Raw genomic sequence first — 16,678 nt, 5'->3', positions numbered from 1 at the left:
GAAACCACAGACCAATTAGCTTAACATGTGTCATTGACAAAACTTTATAAGCTATTATGGAAGATTTTGTAACAAGGCACTTGGATAAGTTCAAGATAATCAAGCAGAGCCAACATGGTTTTATCAAAGGGAAATCATGCTCAACATATTTATTGCCATTCCTTGAAGTAGTAGCTTGTGCTGTGGATAAAGGAGAACCAGTGGGTGTACTTAGATTTCTACAAGGCAATTAGAAACATTCTAGAAGGTGTCACATCAAATATTATTGCAGATGTTTCCTCTTGTGGGAAAATCTAGAACGAGGGGTCATAGTTTACAAATACAGGGTCACCTACTTAAGACAGAGATAAGGAAATGTTGTTTCTCTCAGAAGGGTGAGAGACTTTGGAACTCCCTGCCTCAAAATGTAGTGAATGCAGAACCTTAAAATATTCTTAAGGTGGAGATAGATTCTTGATTACCAAAGTATTGAAAGATTATCAGTGATATGCAGGAACATATAGTTGAGGTTAAAGTCACGTCAGCCGTGATCTTATTGAATTACAGAGTAGGCTTAAAGGGCTGAGTGGCCTACTCTTGTTCTTTATACATATGTTGCATATTTTGCTAGATTATACATGAAAGTAAATACTTTCACAAGTGCTAAACAATTGGATTCTGTTCCAGTAGAATATTAAAATATCAAAAATTGTTTTCAACCATGCAAGAGCTTTATCATATGGTTTTAAATTATTTTTCTCCTGTTACATGCAAAAAATGATCTTGCTTTGCTACCATAAGTCTTTTGAAATTGGAATAATAATAGTCCAGTGGGTTCAGTGCCTGATGACACTTCACGTTTTGGGATTATGCAGGGAGTATCAATAATTCAGGCTGGTATGTGGATCAGTATCAATGCAGCTTGAACCGTGGAGACAGAGGGTAAGGAGGAGTGAAAAATACTTTGTTGGAAAGTTGCATAGAGGAGAAGCCAACAGGATAAGGAAGAACATTCATCTATCAATACAATTAGCCCTCCTTAAGAGAGATCTGATTTGACTAATCAATAAGTTCCTCCTCTAGGATGATCCACCCGTGAGCATTCTGCATAATGCTGGACAGCATGTTGGCTCAGTGGGTGGCACTGCAGCCTCCCATCACCAGGGACTTTGGTTCAATTCCAGCAACGGGTGACTGTCTGTGTGGAGTTTGCACATTCTCCATGTATCTGCCTGGGTTTCCTTCGGGTGCTCCAGTTTCTTCCCACAGACCAAAGATGTGCAAGTTAGGAGATTGACTATGCTAAATTGACCATAGTGTTAGGTGCATTAGTCAGGGGCAAATATAGGGTAAGGGAATGGGTCTGGGTGGGTTACTCTTCGGAAGGTCAGTGTGGACTTGTTTGGCCAAATGGCCTGTTTTTTCACTGTAGATAATCTAATCTAATCTAAAAATTGACCATAGTATCCAGGGATGTGTAGGCTAGGTGGGTTAACCATAGGATATGTAGGGTTACAGAGATAGGATGGAGGGGCGGGGTTTGGGTGGAATGCTGTTCAGAGGGTTGGTGCAGACTTGATGGGCTGAACAGCCTCTTTCCACAATGTAGGAGATTCTATGATTCTATAAATACTGTGGGTCATACTGCCCCGGTCCTCGCACTAGACAACAATATTTTGTTACTGTCCTTTCCAATCAGTGTTCAGTATTTGGGAGCAACAGGCATTTTTATTTTGGCTAACATCACCATCCCTCTGACGCCAACTCCTTTTTCATTTCCACGCCTCCAGTGAGTGAACGAAAACTTTGCCTCCCATTTATTCCCCCAGAAAGCTGTTTTGCCAGTTCTTTGATCAGGACAGCAGGTTATAGAACATTACAGTGCAGTACAGGCCCTTTCGCCCTTGATGTTGTGCCACCCTGTCATACTAATCTGAAGCCCATCCCACCTACACTATTCCATGTATGTCCATATGCCTGTCCAATGCCGACTTAAATGCACTTAAACTTGGCAAATCTACTACTGATGCAGGCAAAGCATTCCATACCTTTACTACTCTCTGAGTAAAGAAACTACCTCTGACATCTGTCTTATACCTATCCCCCCTCACTTTAGAGCTTGTTTTTGCCGTCCCCATACTTGGAAAATGGCTCTCCCTGTCCACCCTATCTAACCCTCTTGTATGTCTCTATTAAGTCACCTCTCAAGCTTCTTCTCTCTAATGAGAACAGCTTCAAGGCCCTCAGCCTTTCCTCATAAGACATTCCTTCCATACCAGGCAACATCCTAGTAAATCTCCTCTGCACCCTTTCTAAAGCTTCCGCATCCTTCTTATAATGTGGTGACCAGAACTGTACATAATACTCCAAGTGTGGACGTACCAGAGTTTTGTACAGCTGCAGCATAACCTCCTGGTTCCAGAACTCAATCCCTCTATTAATAAAGGCCAAAACACTGTATGCCTTCTTAACAACCCTGTCAATCTGGGTGGCAATTTTCAGGGATCTGTGTACATGGACACCGAGATCTCTCTGCTCATCTGCACTCCCAAGAATTCTACCATTAGCCCAATATTTTGCATTCCGATTACTCCAGCCAAAGTGTATCACCTCACACTTGTCCACATTAAACTCCATTTGCCACCTCTCAGGCCAGCTCTGCATCCTATCTATGTCTCTCTGCAACCTACTACATCCTTCATCACTATCCACAACTCCACTGACCTTAGTGTCATCCGCAAATTTACTAACCCACCCTTCTAAGCCCTCCTCCAGGTCATTTATAAAAATGACGAACAGCAGTGGACCCAACACCGACCCTTGCGGTATGCCGCTAGTAATTGGACACCAAGATGAACATGTTCCATCAACTACAACCCTCTGTTTTCTTTCAGCAAGCCAATTACTGATCCAAACTGCTATGTCTCCCACAATCCCATTCCTCTGCATTTTGTATAATAGCCTACTATGGGGAACCTTATCGAACGCCTTGCTGAAATCCATATGCACCACATCAACTGGTTTACTCTCATCTATCTGTTTGGTCACTTTGTCAAAAAAGTCAATAAGATTCGTTAGGCTCGACCTACCCCTCACAAAACTGTGCTGATTGTCCCTGATCAGTTTATTCTTTTCTAGATGGTTATAAATCCTATCTCCTATAACCTTTTCCAACACTTTACCAACAACTGAAGTGAAACTCACTAGTCTGTAATTACCAGGGTTGTCTCTACTACCCTTTTTGAACAAGGTAACCCCATTTGCTATCCTCCAGTCCTCAGGCACTATTCCTGTAGACTATGATGATTTGAAGATTGCCAAAGGCTCGGCAATCTCTTCCCCTTGTTTCCCAGAGGATCCTAGGATAGATCCCATCTGGCCCAGGGAACTTGTCTATTTTCACACTCTGCAGTATTTCTAATACCTCTTCCTTGTGAACCTCAATCTCTTCTAGTCTAGATGCAAGTATCTCTGTATCTTCCTTGCCAACATTTTCATTTTCTATAGTGAACACTGTCAAAAAATATTTATTTAGTGCTTCCCCTATCTCCTCTGACTCCACACACAACTTTCCACTATTATCCTTGATTGGCCCTAATTTAACTCTCGTCATTCTTTTATTCCTGACATACTATGGAAAGCCTTAGGGTTAACCCTGATCCCATCCACCAACAACTTCTCATGTCCCCTCCTGGCTCTTCTGAGCTCTCTTTTTAGGTCTTTCCTGACTTCCTTGTAACCCTCAAGTGCCCTAACTGAGTTTTCACATTTTGTCCGAACATAAGCCGCCTTCTTCTTCTTCTTGACCAGGGATTCCACTTCCTTAGTAAACCACGGCTCATGTGTTCTATATCTTCCTCCCTGCCTGACAGGTACATACTTATCTAGGACACACAGGAGCATTTCCTTGAATACGCTCCACATTTTTAATGTGCTCATCTCCTACAGTTTCCTTCCCCACTCTACACTTCTTAAATCTTTCCTAATTGCATCGTAATTTCCCTTCCCCCCCCCCCAGCTGTAACTCTTGCACGGTGGAGTACACCTATCCCTTTCCATCACTAAAGTAAACCTGACCGAATTGTGATTGCTGTCTCCAAAGTGCTCACCTACTTCCAAATCTAACACCTGGCCAGGCTCGTTACCCAGTACTAAATCTAAAGTGGCTTCGCCCCTTGTAGGCCTGCCTACATACTGTGTCAGGAAGCCCTCCTGCACACACTGGACAAAAACTGACCCATCTATAGTACTCCTACTGTCATGATCCCAGTTCCTGGATATCTTCTCATTTCTCACCTCAGCAGTTTCTGGACTCACCTTTGGTGCGCTGTGAACCCCATAATATTCATAAAGATACTTTCACAATGTTTTGTTCCTCCTTTAATAAACCATCATTAAAAAACAATTACAAACCAAACCTATCTCAAAAGAGAACAGATTCAAAACTCAGGTTGAGGGCACAAATAGGATTTAGTTTACATTTGAAGCTAAAAATGCAGTATTTAAAGGCAAGTAATAAAAATAAAATTCACAAAAAATTACTAGGAACCCATAGGACAGTGACAAAACGTTAAATTGTAAAGTTATGAGAAAATTACCAGAATTTGAAAATACCAGGCAATGTTTTCTACAGATATGTTTTCCACACATATTTAATGGAAAGAGTTACATTAGGGAGCTGCAGGACGTAAGCAGTATACATCTATTGGTCAGTGAAAGACTGTAGATGATACTCTCGGAAGGGTCTGAAAGGGTCAAAGAGAAGGGCCTTAAAAACAACCACTATGAAAATGTCTTTTGAGCTTGTAATGGAGAACACCTTAGGATTAGAAAGGAATGAGGCCCACCTTTTGGGTCTTCCTCATAGCTTCTGTAACAATGTTGATCACATCAGTAACTTGTAACAAGCCCTGTAGACCCATTCCAATAAAGAGTTTGGTGACAGCAAATTTACCTTATAGTGAGTATTAGCTCAGGGAACTCATGCAACATGGGTGAAGAATAGTATCGATCGCTTGTCCAACAACATCAATTTATTACCTTGCCTCAGTTTTCAGAGAGAAAGTGGGTCATGGAATTATAGAGCTATAAAAGACAATAGAACTTAAGGCAGATAAATGAATGTGACCAAATGCTTTATCAGCAGTGACTCAGTGGTTAGCATTGCTGCTTTACAGCACCAGGGTCCCAGGTTCAATTCCAGCCTCGGGCAACTGTCTGTGTGGGGTGTGCACATTCTCCCCGTGTCTGCGTGGGTTTCCTCTGGGTGCTCCAGTTTCCTCCCACACTCCAAAGATGTGCAGTGCAGGTGAATTGGCCATGCTAAATTGTCCGTAGTGTTAGTTGCATCAGTGAGAGGGAAATGGGTCTGGGTGGGTTACTCTTCGAAGGGTCAGTGTGGACTTGTTGGGCTGAAGGGCCTGTTTCCACACTGTAGCGAATCTAATCTAATCTTCCCAGAGGTTGAAGAAGCAGTCACAGGTTCAGTATATCTTAGGGAAGGGTTGAAATGACTGGAATAAGTCAGGAAGTTATAAATAAGTTAGTTGGATTTCAATAGCTGGTAAACTGTAGAATCTTAGATACTTAGGTACAGAAATATTAATTATCTGAGGAAACAGAGTTAATTGAAGTGCAGAAATGTTTGAGTTCGGTGACTATGATTAAAGTTTCACAGTCTTATCTTTAAACTCTTGTGGAGCACCATTTTTTTTCATAAAATCAGAGTCAGTTCCGTCTCAGTTTATCTTTGTATAAGAACAAGACCACAGAAGATTAGAGAGTGGGAAAACAAAAACATAAAATTAAGATGATCAAAATAAGGATTAAAAGTTAATTAAAAATTGAAAGAAGTGTGTGGAATTGTGATGTTTGTGTCACAGCATTCTATAATCTTAAATTATAAATTTTAATTAATATTATTAGCAACTCCTTTTTGTGACTCTCTGTCAATATTAAAATATTAGCAATGCAATAATCCAGTCTTCACTTTCTAAGGAAGCCTCTTGATACAAGTTGCTTTATGATTTTGGCATGAAAACATTAAGACTCAATGAACTTTTATATTCAATTGCCATTTTACTATGCTAAAAGCTGTTGGTCTTGATGCCAGGTTTAGACATGCAGTTATTTAATATTGAACGCTAACATTTTGATAAATACCAATTAAAGCTGGAAGTAAAGCTTCAATAAATCATTTAAAAAATCTTCCATGCAACTGGATGAATTACTGTGTGGATAGGGTAACTGTAATGGATGGAGGTATTTTCAGAGACATAGTAACATCAACAACAAACCAGGTTGAGGGTTGTTTAGCTCAGTTGGCTTGGTGACTGATTTGCGATGCAGCATGATTCCAACAAGACAGGTTCAATTCCCGTATTGGCTGAGGTTACCATGAAAGTTCTACCTTCTCAATCTTGCTCCTTACCTGAGGTGTGGTGACCCTCCTTAAATTATTAAAAAGCCATTTCTCTCCAATAAGAGAGCAGCCGTATCTGGAGGTGATCGAACAAAACAGGCCTGCTCTGCCATTTGAAGTGACCGTGCCTGATCCTCTATCTCAATGCCATTGTCATGTTATATTACATGTCTTTTAATACCTGAAAAATGACCTATCTCTTTCTTTAATATACTCAGTGATCTGGCCTCCACAGTCTTCTGTGTTTGTGAATTCCATAGGCTGACCACTGTGTGAAGGAAGAAATGTTTCTTCACCACAGTCTTAAATGGCCTACTCCATATCTTGGATCTGTGACCCACCCCCAGCCATGTTAGAATTTTATGTTTAAACCAGGCCTGCATTCACTAGAGTTCAGAAGGATGAGAGGCGATAAGAATATTTCTGAGGCCTACTTGGGAGTTGTGCATGGGGACCATGCAGAATTCCTATTGTAAGAGTCTCTGAAGGAATTCCCCAGGAAATTGAAGATTGAGCTATGCAATTCCTGTCCTCCTGGAACCTGTAATCTCCCTTTATGCTTATCTTCTGTGTGGATTTCCAAGGTTTATAGGCAGCTGTGATTTCATGCTGAGAATGGTTTTGGCATACCTACTGGAGTGCGTGAGCAATCAGAGCAGCTGTGTTAGGCTTAAAACTCTAGTCTTAACTCCTGAGTAGCTATTAAATTGACCTCCAAATGAACCCTAACACCCTCAACTACAACTCCCACTGACCCTTTACACCCCTTGACCATGACCTGATAATGTCTCTCCTCCTGAGACCCTCGCCACTGCACTCAACTATCTCTTCTCCCTTGATGTATTATCTACAGCTTCCAGGATTTGATACCACCGCTCTATACCTGTGAGCTAACAATATCTCCACTGTTGGACCAGATTAACATCCTGCTTCCCCCCCGACTCCCACCACTACAGGACTGGACTCTTCCTGCCTCATCCCAATCATGACCTGCCCCATTCCAGACCCAACAACTCCCCAGGGCCATTGAATTAGATTAGATTACTTACAGTGTGGGAAACAGGCCCTTCGGCCCAACAAGTCCACACCGACCCGCCGAAGCATAACCCACCCATTCCCCTACATTTACCCCTTTACCTAACACTACGGGCAATTTAGCATGGCCAATTCACCTGACCTGCACATCTTTGGACTGTGGGAGGAAACCGGAGCAACCGGAGGAAACCCACGCAGACACGTGGAGAATGTGCAACCTCCAGTCAGTCACCTGAGTCAGGAATTGAACCCAGGTCTCTGGTGCTGTGAGGCAGCAGTGCTAACCACTGTGCCACCGTGCCACCGTGCCACCCATTAGGGCCCAACACTATTTCCAATATCCAAGCACACCTTGCCCCATTCTGGACCTGATCCCTCCGTCTGTGCTGGATGTGATCTCTCCCATGACCCAACACTGTCTAACTGCCACCCCGAGAGCCAACAACACATCAGGCTCCAGCACCTGACACCTCCCACCCCAACTCAGCTTACACACACTCTCACTTACCTGGCCTCATTGTCACCTTGAAGCCTAGTATCCTACTCATCTGGCATCCTGCCCGTTTGGCATCCTCTCCTCCTGGCACCCCTAACTTCCTAGCATCCCCACCCTAACTGAAAGCATACTTTACTTACCTACCATTTCACAAGAGCTGTCAAATGATTGTCTGTGATGCTGGACTTTACATTTCAGAATATGTTGTGACAAAAAGAGGCATGGTTTGCTTTCCAATGACCTTGCTATCCTACCTGTAAAAATGATCTCGTACTTTCCTTTTATTAATTTTTTTAAACTTTCATCTGCAATGGTTAACATTCTGCTCCAAAACATCGTGAGGATAATTTTACAATTGCACACTCTGACAAGATGTGGCATGGAGAGAGTGTACAGGTGAGGGACAGAGCTCCACCATCGGCACCTGTGAGATCAGCCAGCAGGGTCTATCATTACAACAGCGTTACAGTGCCTCTTCACTCTTTGTGTGTCTTCTTTTCAGAGGAATACCAAGTAAAAAAGGGTGAATCACCAGCTCTGCTTGTTCCACAGTTACACTTTTGGGTTAATAATGTAAACAGGCATAAGAGCTAGTGATTGTCAGAAAAAAACAAGATGGGTTGCAATTATTGTTGGAACTCATTTTCTCAGCATTCGACTTTGCTTTTTATTTCTAAATAACTGGGAAAAGTGCCGTTATGGTCTACTTGGAGGACTATAAATCTGCGGAATGTTGAAACATGACAGGACTTTTTACTGAGCGTGTTTTTTTTATAAGTTTTTCTTTTATACAAGCTGTAAGGCAATAAATCACTTGGTGAAATGTTGTCTCTCCTCATTATTAGTTGAGGTGTTGTATAAAAGGAAATAGAACTATAACAGCACAGAAGCAGGTGACTGCCCCATTTTGCTTCCATTCTCTACACAAGCTTTCTCCCACATTACTTCATCTCAGTCAACAGATTAGATTCCCTACAGTGTGGAAACAGGCCCTTCGGCCCAACAAGTCCCCACCAACCCAGACCCATTCCCCTATATTTACCCCTGACTAATGCAATGGCCAATTCACCTGATCTGCACAGCTTTGGACTGTGGGAGGAAGCTGGAGCACCCGGTAGAAACCCACGCAGACACAGGGAGAATGTGCAAGCTCCACACAGACAGTTGCCTGAGGCGGGAATTGAACCCGGGTCTCTGGCGCTATGAGGTAGCAGTGCTAACCACTGTGCCACTGTTTCACCCAATTCTATGATCCTTTTCCCTCATGTTATAATCCAGTGACCCTTTAAAGGAACTTACACCATTCTTAACATCTCCATATAGCAGCAAGTTCCACATTTCCACCACTCTATATAAAGTGGTTTTACATCAGGCCTTTATTAGGTTTATTAGCACTTACCTTTACACTCATGGTACCTAATGTTAACCTGTTTATTTTAAATGCTACAAAGCCCAAACTAAAACAGCATAGAAGTATGCTATCGGAGTGTGTTAGGCATTTGGCAGCTAGGATCAGAAGAAGCAAGTTCTTATTCTATAGTTATAGCAACGTTTTTCTTTGGTACATGGTTGCTTGATGGTGCATAGCTTGAATATTTCTAAAAAGAGAAATCAGGTCCTTGTGCATGAATATAGAAAAGCAAGCATAAATGAGCCATTTTCTGAATTCTGCTGATCCTTTTAAATTAGTTGCTGTAGTAAATATAAGCATAGACAGAATTCTTCAGAAATGGTGCCCGACTGCAGAATTGCATCCAATAGTGACATTTAAAGGTGTGTGGTGTGGGGGTGGGAGTATGGGAGGTTGCGAGCATGGGCTGCTGAAGTACAATCTGTAAGCTGCCTATTACAAACAATGAAAGAAACATGATGTTTGATTTGATAAACCAGTTGTTGGCACAAACAGCCTATGTATTAAGCCTCACAACAGACTTGTAATTCACACATGACATGGCTGCATTGTATGGTCGGCACAACGTTTAAAAATTGTCAGTTGAGCCATAATGACTTACTCATGCTTGGTCAAAATGGCAAGCATTCATACATTCTGCTAGCAAAAGAATTACATTCAAGCCTTGCAACAGTTTTGGATCATCCAGAACTTGATGACCTCATTATTTATGGTTGCTATTTTCATGGCAATACCTCAGCCAATCAGAACCAACTTGCTGGTGCATCAGCTCTTTTTTCTCAGTAGTATAAATTATTATGATTTTTTAAAATTTGGCCATGTTGCACTTGTCCTGGTGAACTGCAAAAAGCAAAGCTTCAGCAGCACATCTCTGTTTTCTGATAATATTCAAATATTTTTCATTCAAATTTAATGTCGGACAATAATGTTTGATACCAGGCCACAGTAAGACCATAAGACATAGGAGCGGAAGTAAGGCCATTTGGCCCATCGAGTTCACTCCGCCATTCAATCATGGCTGATGGGCATTTCAACTCCACTTACCCGCATTCTCCCCGTAGCCCTTAATTCCTTGTGACATCAAGAATTTATCAATCTCTGCCTTGAAGACATTAGCGTCCCGGCCTCCACTGCACTCTGCGACAATGAATTCCACAGGCCCACCACTCTCTGGCTGAAGAAATGTCTCCACATTTCTGTTCTGAATTGACCCCCTCTAATTCTAAGGCTGTGTCCATAGGTCCTAGTCTCCCCACCTAACGGAAACAATTTCTTAGCGTCCACCCTCTCCAAGCCATGTATTATCTTGTAAGTTTCTATTAGACCTCCCCTTAATCTTCTATACTCCAGTGAATACAATCCCAGGATCCTCAGCCGTTCCTCATATGTTAGGCCTACCATTCTAGGGATCATCCGTGTGAATCTCTGCTGGACACGCTCCAGTGCTAGTATGTCCTTCCTGAGGTGTGGGGACCAAAACTGGACACAGTACTCCAAATGGGGCCTAACCAGAGCTTTATAAAGTCTCAGTAGCACAACGGTGCTTTTATATTCCAACCCTCTTGAGATAAATGACAACATTGCATTCACTTTCTTAATCATGGACTCAACCTGCATGTTGACCTTTAGAGAATCCTTGACTAGCACTCCCATATCCCTCTGTACTTTGGCTTTACGAATTTTCTCACCGTTTAGAAAGTAGTCCATGCTCGTATTCTTTTTTCCAAAGTGCAAGACCTCGCATTTGCTCACATTGAATTCCATCAGCCATTTCCTGGACCACTCTTCCAAACTGTCTAGATCCTTCTGCAGCCTCCCCACTTCCTCAGTACTACCTGCCTGTCCACCTAACTTTGTATCATCGGCAAACTTCGCTAGAATGCCCCCAGTCCCTTCATCCAAATCATTAATATATAATGCGAATAGCTGTGGCCCCAACACTGAACCCTGCGGGACACCGCTTGTGCCATCGGCTGCCATTCCGAAAAAGAACCTTTTATCCCAACTCTCTGCCTTCTGTCAGACAGCCAATCCTCAATCCATACCAGTAGCTCACCTCGAACACCATGGGCCCTCACCTTGCTCAGCAGCCTCCCGTGTGGCACCTTATCAAAGGCCTTTTGGAAGTCTAGGTAGACCATATCCACTGGGTTTCCCCGTTCTAACCTACTTGTCACCTCTTCAACGAACTCAAACAGGTTTGTCAGGCACGACCTCCCCTTACTAAATCCATGTTGACTTGTTCTAATCCGACCCTGCTCTTCCAAGAATTTAGAAACCTTATCCTTAATGATGGATTCTAGAATTTTACCAACAACCGAGGTTAGGCTAATTGGCCTATAATTTTCCATCTTTTGTCTTGATCCTTTCTTGAACAAGGGGGTTACAACAGCAATCTTCCAATCATCCGGGATTTTCCCTGACTCCAGTGACTTTTGAAAGATCTCAACCAACGCCTCGGCTATTTCCTCAGCCACCTCCCTCAGAACTCTAGGATGTAACCCATCGGGGCCAGGAGATTTATCAATTTTAAGACCTTTTAGCATTTCTAACACTTTCTCTTTTGTAATGACAACCATACTCAACTCAGCCCCCTGACTCCCTTTAATTGTTGGGATATTACTCATGTCTTCTACTGTGAAGACTGATGCAAAGTACTTATTAAGTTCTCCTGCTATTTCCTTATATCCCATTACTAGGCTTCCAGCATCAGTTTGAAGTGGCCCAATGTCTACTTTTGCCTGTCATTTGTTTCTTATGTATTGAAAGAAACTTTTATTATCATTTCTAATATGACTTGCTAGCCTACCTTCATATTTGATCCTCTCCTTCCTTATTTCTCTCTTTGTTATCCTCTGTTTGTTTTTGTAGCCTTCCCAATCTTCTGATTTCCCAGTGCTCTTGGCCACTTTATCGGATCTCTCTTTCTCTTTGATAGATTTCCTGACTTCCTTTGTCAGCCATGGCTGTCTAATCCCTCCCCGGATAATCTTTCTCTTCTTGGGGATGAACCTCTGTACAGTGTCCTCAATTTTACCCACAAACCCCTGCCATTTTTGCTCTACTGCCTTCCCTGCTGGGCTCTGCTTCCAGTCTATTTTCGTCAGTTCCTCTCTCATGCCCTCATAATTACCTTTATTTAACTGTAACACCATTACATTTGATTTTGCCTTCTCTCTTTCAAACTGCAGACTGAACTCTACCATATTATGATCGCTGCTTCCTAAGTGTTCCCTTACTTTAAGATTTTTTATAAAGTCTGGTTCATTACACAGCACTAGGTCCAGAATAGCCTGTTCCCTTGTGGGCTCCATGACAAGCTGTTCCAAAAAGCCATCCTGTAAGCATTCCATGAATTCCCTTTTAGAGTAGAAATGCTTCTCTCTAAATATAACTAGTTTTGCTTTAGGTGTAGATACTAACCTGTGTAAAAGACTTATTTTGATAACTTGTCCATTAGTTGAAGAAAAGAATTGAAGTTGAAGAGTTATTCTACTTTTCCTTTCTAGTGTTTGACCATTGAACGACTTGGACGACGATCTCTTCTCATTGGTGGATTTAGTTTGATGTCATTTTTCTTTGGGTTGCTCACGATTTCACTCAATCTGCAGGTATTTAAATTTTAATATCTCCACCATGAATCTCTGGCTATTTCCACACATTACTGTTTGATCCTCTCTTTCTTTTTGCGTTACCCCTCCCTTATACTTTAAAGGTAATTATTGCAAACTTTGTTTCCTGGCTACACAAACGCAATTGCACACAAACACCATCGCACACAAACACACAAATAATATTGCACACAAACGCAACTGCACACAAACACACAAACACAATCGCGCACAAACACACAAACACAATTTCACACAAACACACATGCAATTGCACACAAACACAATCGCACGCAAACACACAAATGCAATCGCACACAAAAAAGCAAACGCAATCGCATACAAACACACAAACACAATCGAACACAAACACAATCACACACAAACACACAAACGCAATCGCACACAAATACACAAACACAATCACACACAAACACAGAACCACACAAACACAATCGCACACAAACACACAAACACAATTGCCCACAAACACACAAATGCAATCACACACAAACACAATCTCAAACAAACACAATCGAACACAAACACAATCACACACAAACACAATCTCACACAAACACAATCAAACACAAACACAATCACACACAAGCACACAAACGCAATCACACACAAACACACAAACGCAATCGCACACAAATACACAAATGCAATCACACACAAACACAATTGCACAAAAACACACAAATGCAATCGCACACAAACACACAAACACAATCGCACAAAAACACACAAATGCAATCGCACACAATTACACAAACACAATCAAACACAATCGCACACAAACACAGTTGCACACAAACACAATCACACACAAACACAATTGCGCACAAACACACAAATGCAATCACACACAAACACAATCGAATGCAAACACAATCACACACAAGCACACAAACGCAATCACACACAAATACACAAATGCAATCACACACAATCACAATTGCACAAAAACACACAAATGCAATCGCACACAAATACACAAACACAATCAAACACAATTACACACAAATACAGTCACACACAAACACAATCACACAAACAAAATTGCACACAAACACAATCGCACAGAAATGCAATTGCATACAAATACACAAACAAACTCACAAATAAACATAATCATACAGAATCGCAATTGCACACAAATACACAAGCACAATTACACACAAACACAATCGCACACAAACACACAAACACAACCACACACAAACATGCAAAAGCAATTGCACACAAACACACAAATGCAATTGCACGCAAATGCAATCGCACACAAACACAATCACATACAAACACAATCGCACACAAGCACACAAGCACAATTGCACATAAACACAAACGCAATCACACTCACATACACAAACACAATCACGCACAAACACATAAACACAATCACACAAACACAACCGCACACACAAACACAATTACACACAAACACATAAACTCAATCACACAAATGCAAACACACACAAACACAATCACACACAAACACACAAACACAATTACACACAAACACATAAACACAATCACACAAACACAATCGCACACAAACACACAATCGTACACAATTGCACACAAACACACAAAGGCAATCACACACAAACACAGAAACACAATCACACACAAATAGACACACACAAATACAATCGCACACAAACACAATTGCACACAAACATATACACAATGGCACACAAACATGAACGTGTGTTTGGGTTAATTTACTTTGTGCAAACTCAACCCCAGCCCCTTTCCAAAAGACTCGCTGTACCTTGTGATGTCCTCTTGAAATACTGCCACCTTTCTTTGTCAAATGTATGTGCAACTTACTGGGGCATTTATAAATCGCAGCTAAAGACTTTGAAAGATGAAAACTTCACTTCTGATGGCACACTGGACACTTTGACAGCAAAAACTGTTGATTTTATTGAAAAACACAGAATGCTGAGTTTGTACCAAACTAAATTCAGATTCTGTCATGTTTCCTGGGCGACCTATTAAGCAATGGTATGTTGTCCGAGACTCATTTGGTAGAATCTCAGCTCTGCGTCAGAGGCTGTGGGTTGAAGTCCAATGCCAGAATTTGAGAGTAAAAGTCCAGGCTGACACTCTGGTACAGCAGTGTAATGTTACAGACAAGATACTAAACTGACACCCTGTCTGCCCTTTCAGGTCTCATTGCACCATTGTGAAGAGTTATCTCTGGTGTCCAGAACAATGTTTGTCCCTCAAAGCAACATCGCAAAACCAAATCATCTGATCAGTATTACAATATGGAAGCCACATGCTCAAATCTGCTGCTTTGTCCCCTATATTGCAATAATGACTACACTTTAAAAATGTTTTGTTGACTGTAAAGCACTCTGGGACATCCAAATGAAGTGAAAGGCACTGTATAATTGCAAATTTTCCTTTGATCCCGTTGACTTCCTTGTATAACATGACGGTTGAATGATACAGATTATCACGCACCTTTCCTTGTTGTAGGGTATTAAGCTCACTATGTGGCTAATTCAAAGTGAGCAAATTAAGACTCTTGATTCATACACACTCTTAACCAGCACATTGTAGGGTCATACCCCTCCAATAGAATTGGGAACATAAGGTGAAAAGCACTTAACAAGCCAGCAGGAGCAACTTCTGGCAGGTAAAAGACAGCTATGACGAGCCACCATCGTAGACCCAAAGACACCACCATCTCCATTGACCTCAGGAAGACACTAAGCCTCAGGTGATACACACAAAGTGAGTACTCTCACAACAGCAATGGTATATCTGTCAGAGTTTCCAGTGGCAATGTGGAGGAGTCTGTCAGAGCTATAACACGATTACATCTCAGGCTTTTGAATGCATGGTCACCCCATTGCAAGAGATTCCTCAGTCTCATCGATAGCCATTTGTAACAGACCAATGTGTGGATATAGGTGTTCAACAGTAGCTTCATACCATGATTGTATTGCTGAACTGAACTGGCTGCCTCCAGCTCTGCCAGAGAGTGGTGGGTCTGTGGAATTCATTGCCGCAGAGTGCAGTGGAGGCCGGGACGCTAAAAGTCTTCAAGGCAGAGATTGATAGATTCTTGTTGTCTCGAGGAATTAAGGGCTACGGGGAGAATGCGGGTAAGTTGAGTTGAAATGCCCATCAGCCATGATTGAATGGCGGAGTGGACTCGATGGGCCAAATGGCCTTACTTCCACTTCTATGTCTTATGTCTTATGATGGCTCAGAGGCAACACTACGTCAGAGAGAATTCCGAGTGGTTTTAGCATTACAAAGTCAGTTGTCTGGGTGTGAGTACCAATTTCAAACTTCGTATCAAATGGAAAATGTACACTTCAAGTATGTATTGCTTGGAAGTGTCATGATGTTGTTTATCTCCCACCCTATATTGACCCCAGGTAGGTGAAAATAGCAGAGTGACAGGAGACTCTTGAATGGCAGTAGCAGATGGGAAGTGACTGTTCTTGGTAGCATTTTGACTTATTCATGGTGGGGAGTTATTAGGTGCAGCTACACTTGGTTCTGAATGGCACAAGTACAATGCTGCATGGACTTCTCGCAGTTGAAACCTGCCCGAATGAGGGTGTTATGAACTTCTCTTGTGGCAGGACATATCATTGGAACCTTGAGATGTTTGTAAGTCACCAGAGGAAGCTAGGTGTACCCCCCACCTCCTCAAGTACTAGAAGCACTCCACTTTGAAATGTCAGGTT

General features: G+C 41.9%; 1 protein-coding gene across 5 annotated transcripts in view; it reads left to right on the top strand.

Annotated features, from left to right (window-relative positions):
* slc2a9l2 (solute carrier family 2 member 9, like 2) overlaps nt 1-16,678 on the top strand; it is a 390,239-nt gene that overhangs the window by 285,988 nt on the left and 87,573 nt on the right. For all 5 annotated transcript variants that reach the window (XM_072579596.1, XM_072579412.1, XM_072579774.1 and 2 more), the window contains exon 10: nt 12,852-12,953. In XM_072579596.1, the coding sequence (XP_072435697.1) occupies nt 12,852-12,953 (102 nt within the window). The remainder of the gene's footprint in view (nt 1-12,851; nt 12,954-16,678) is intronic.

This window comes from Chiloscyllium punctatum, chromosome 1, assembly GCF_047496795.1.
Source record: "Chiloscyllium punctatum isolate Juve2018m chromosome 1, sChiPun1.3, whole genome shotgun sequence".
Taxonomy (NCBI): Eukaryota; Metazoa; Chordata; class Chondrichthyes; order Orectolobiformes; family Hemiscylliidae; genus Chiloscyllium; species Chiloscyllium punctatum.
The sequence above is the reverse complement of the archived record's forward strand: the minus strand, read 5'-3'. Positions and strand labels throughout refer to the sequence as shown.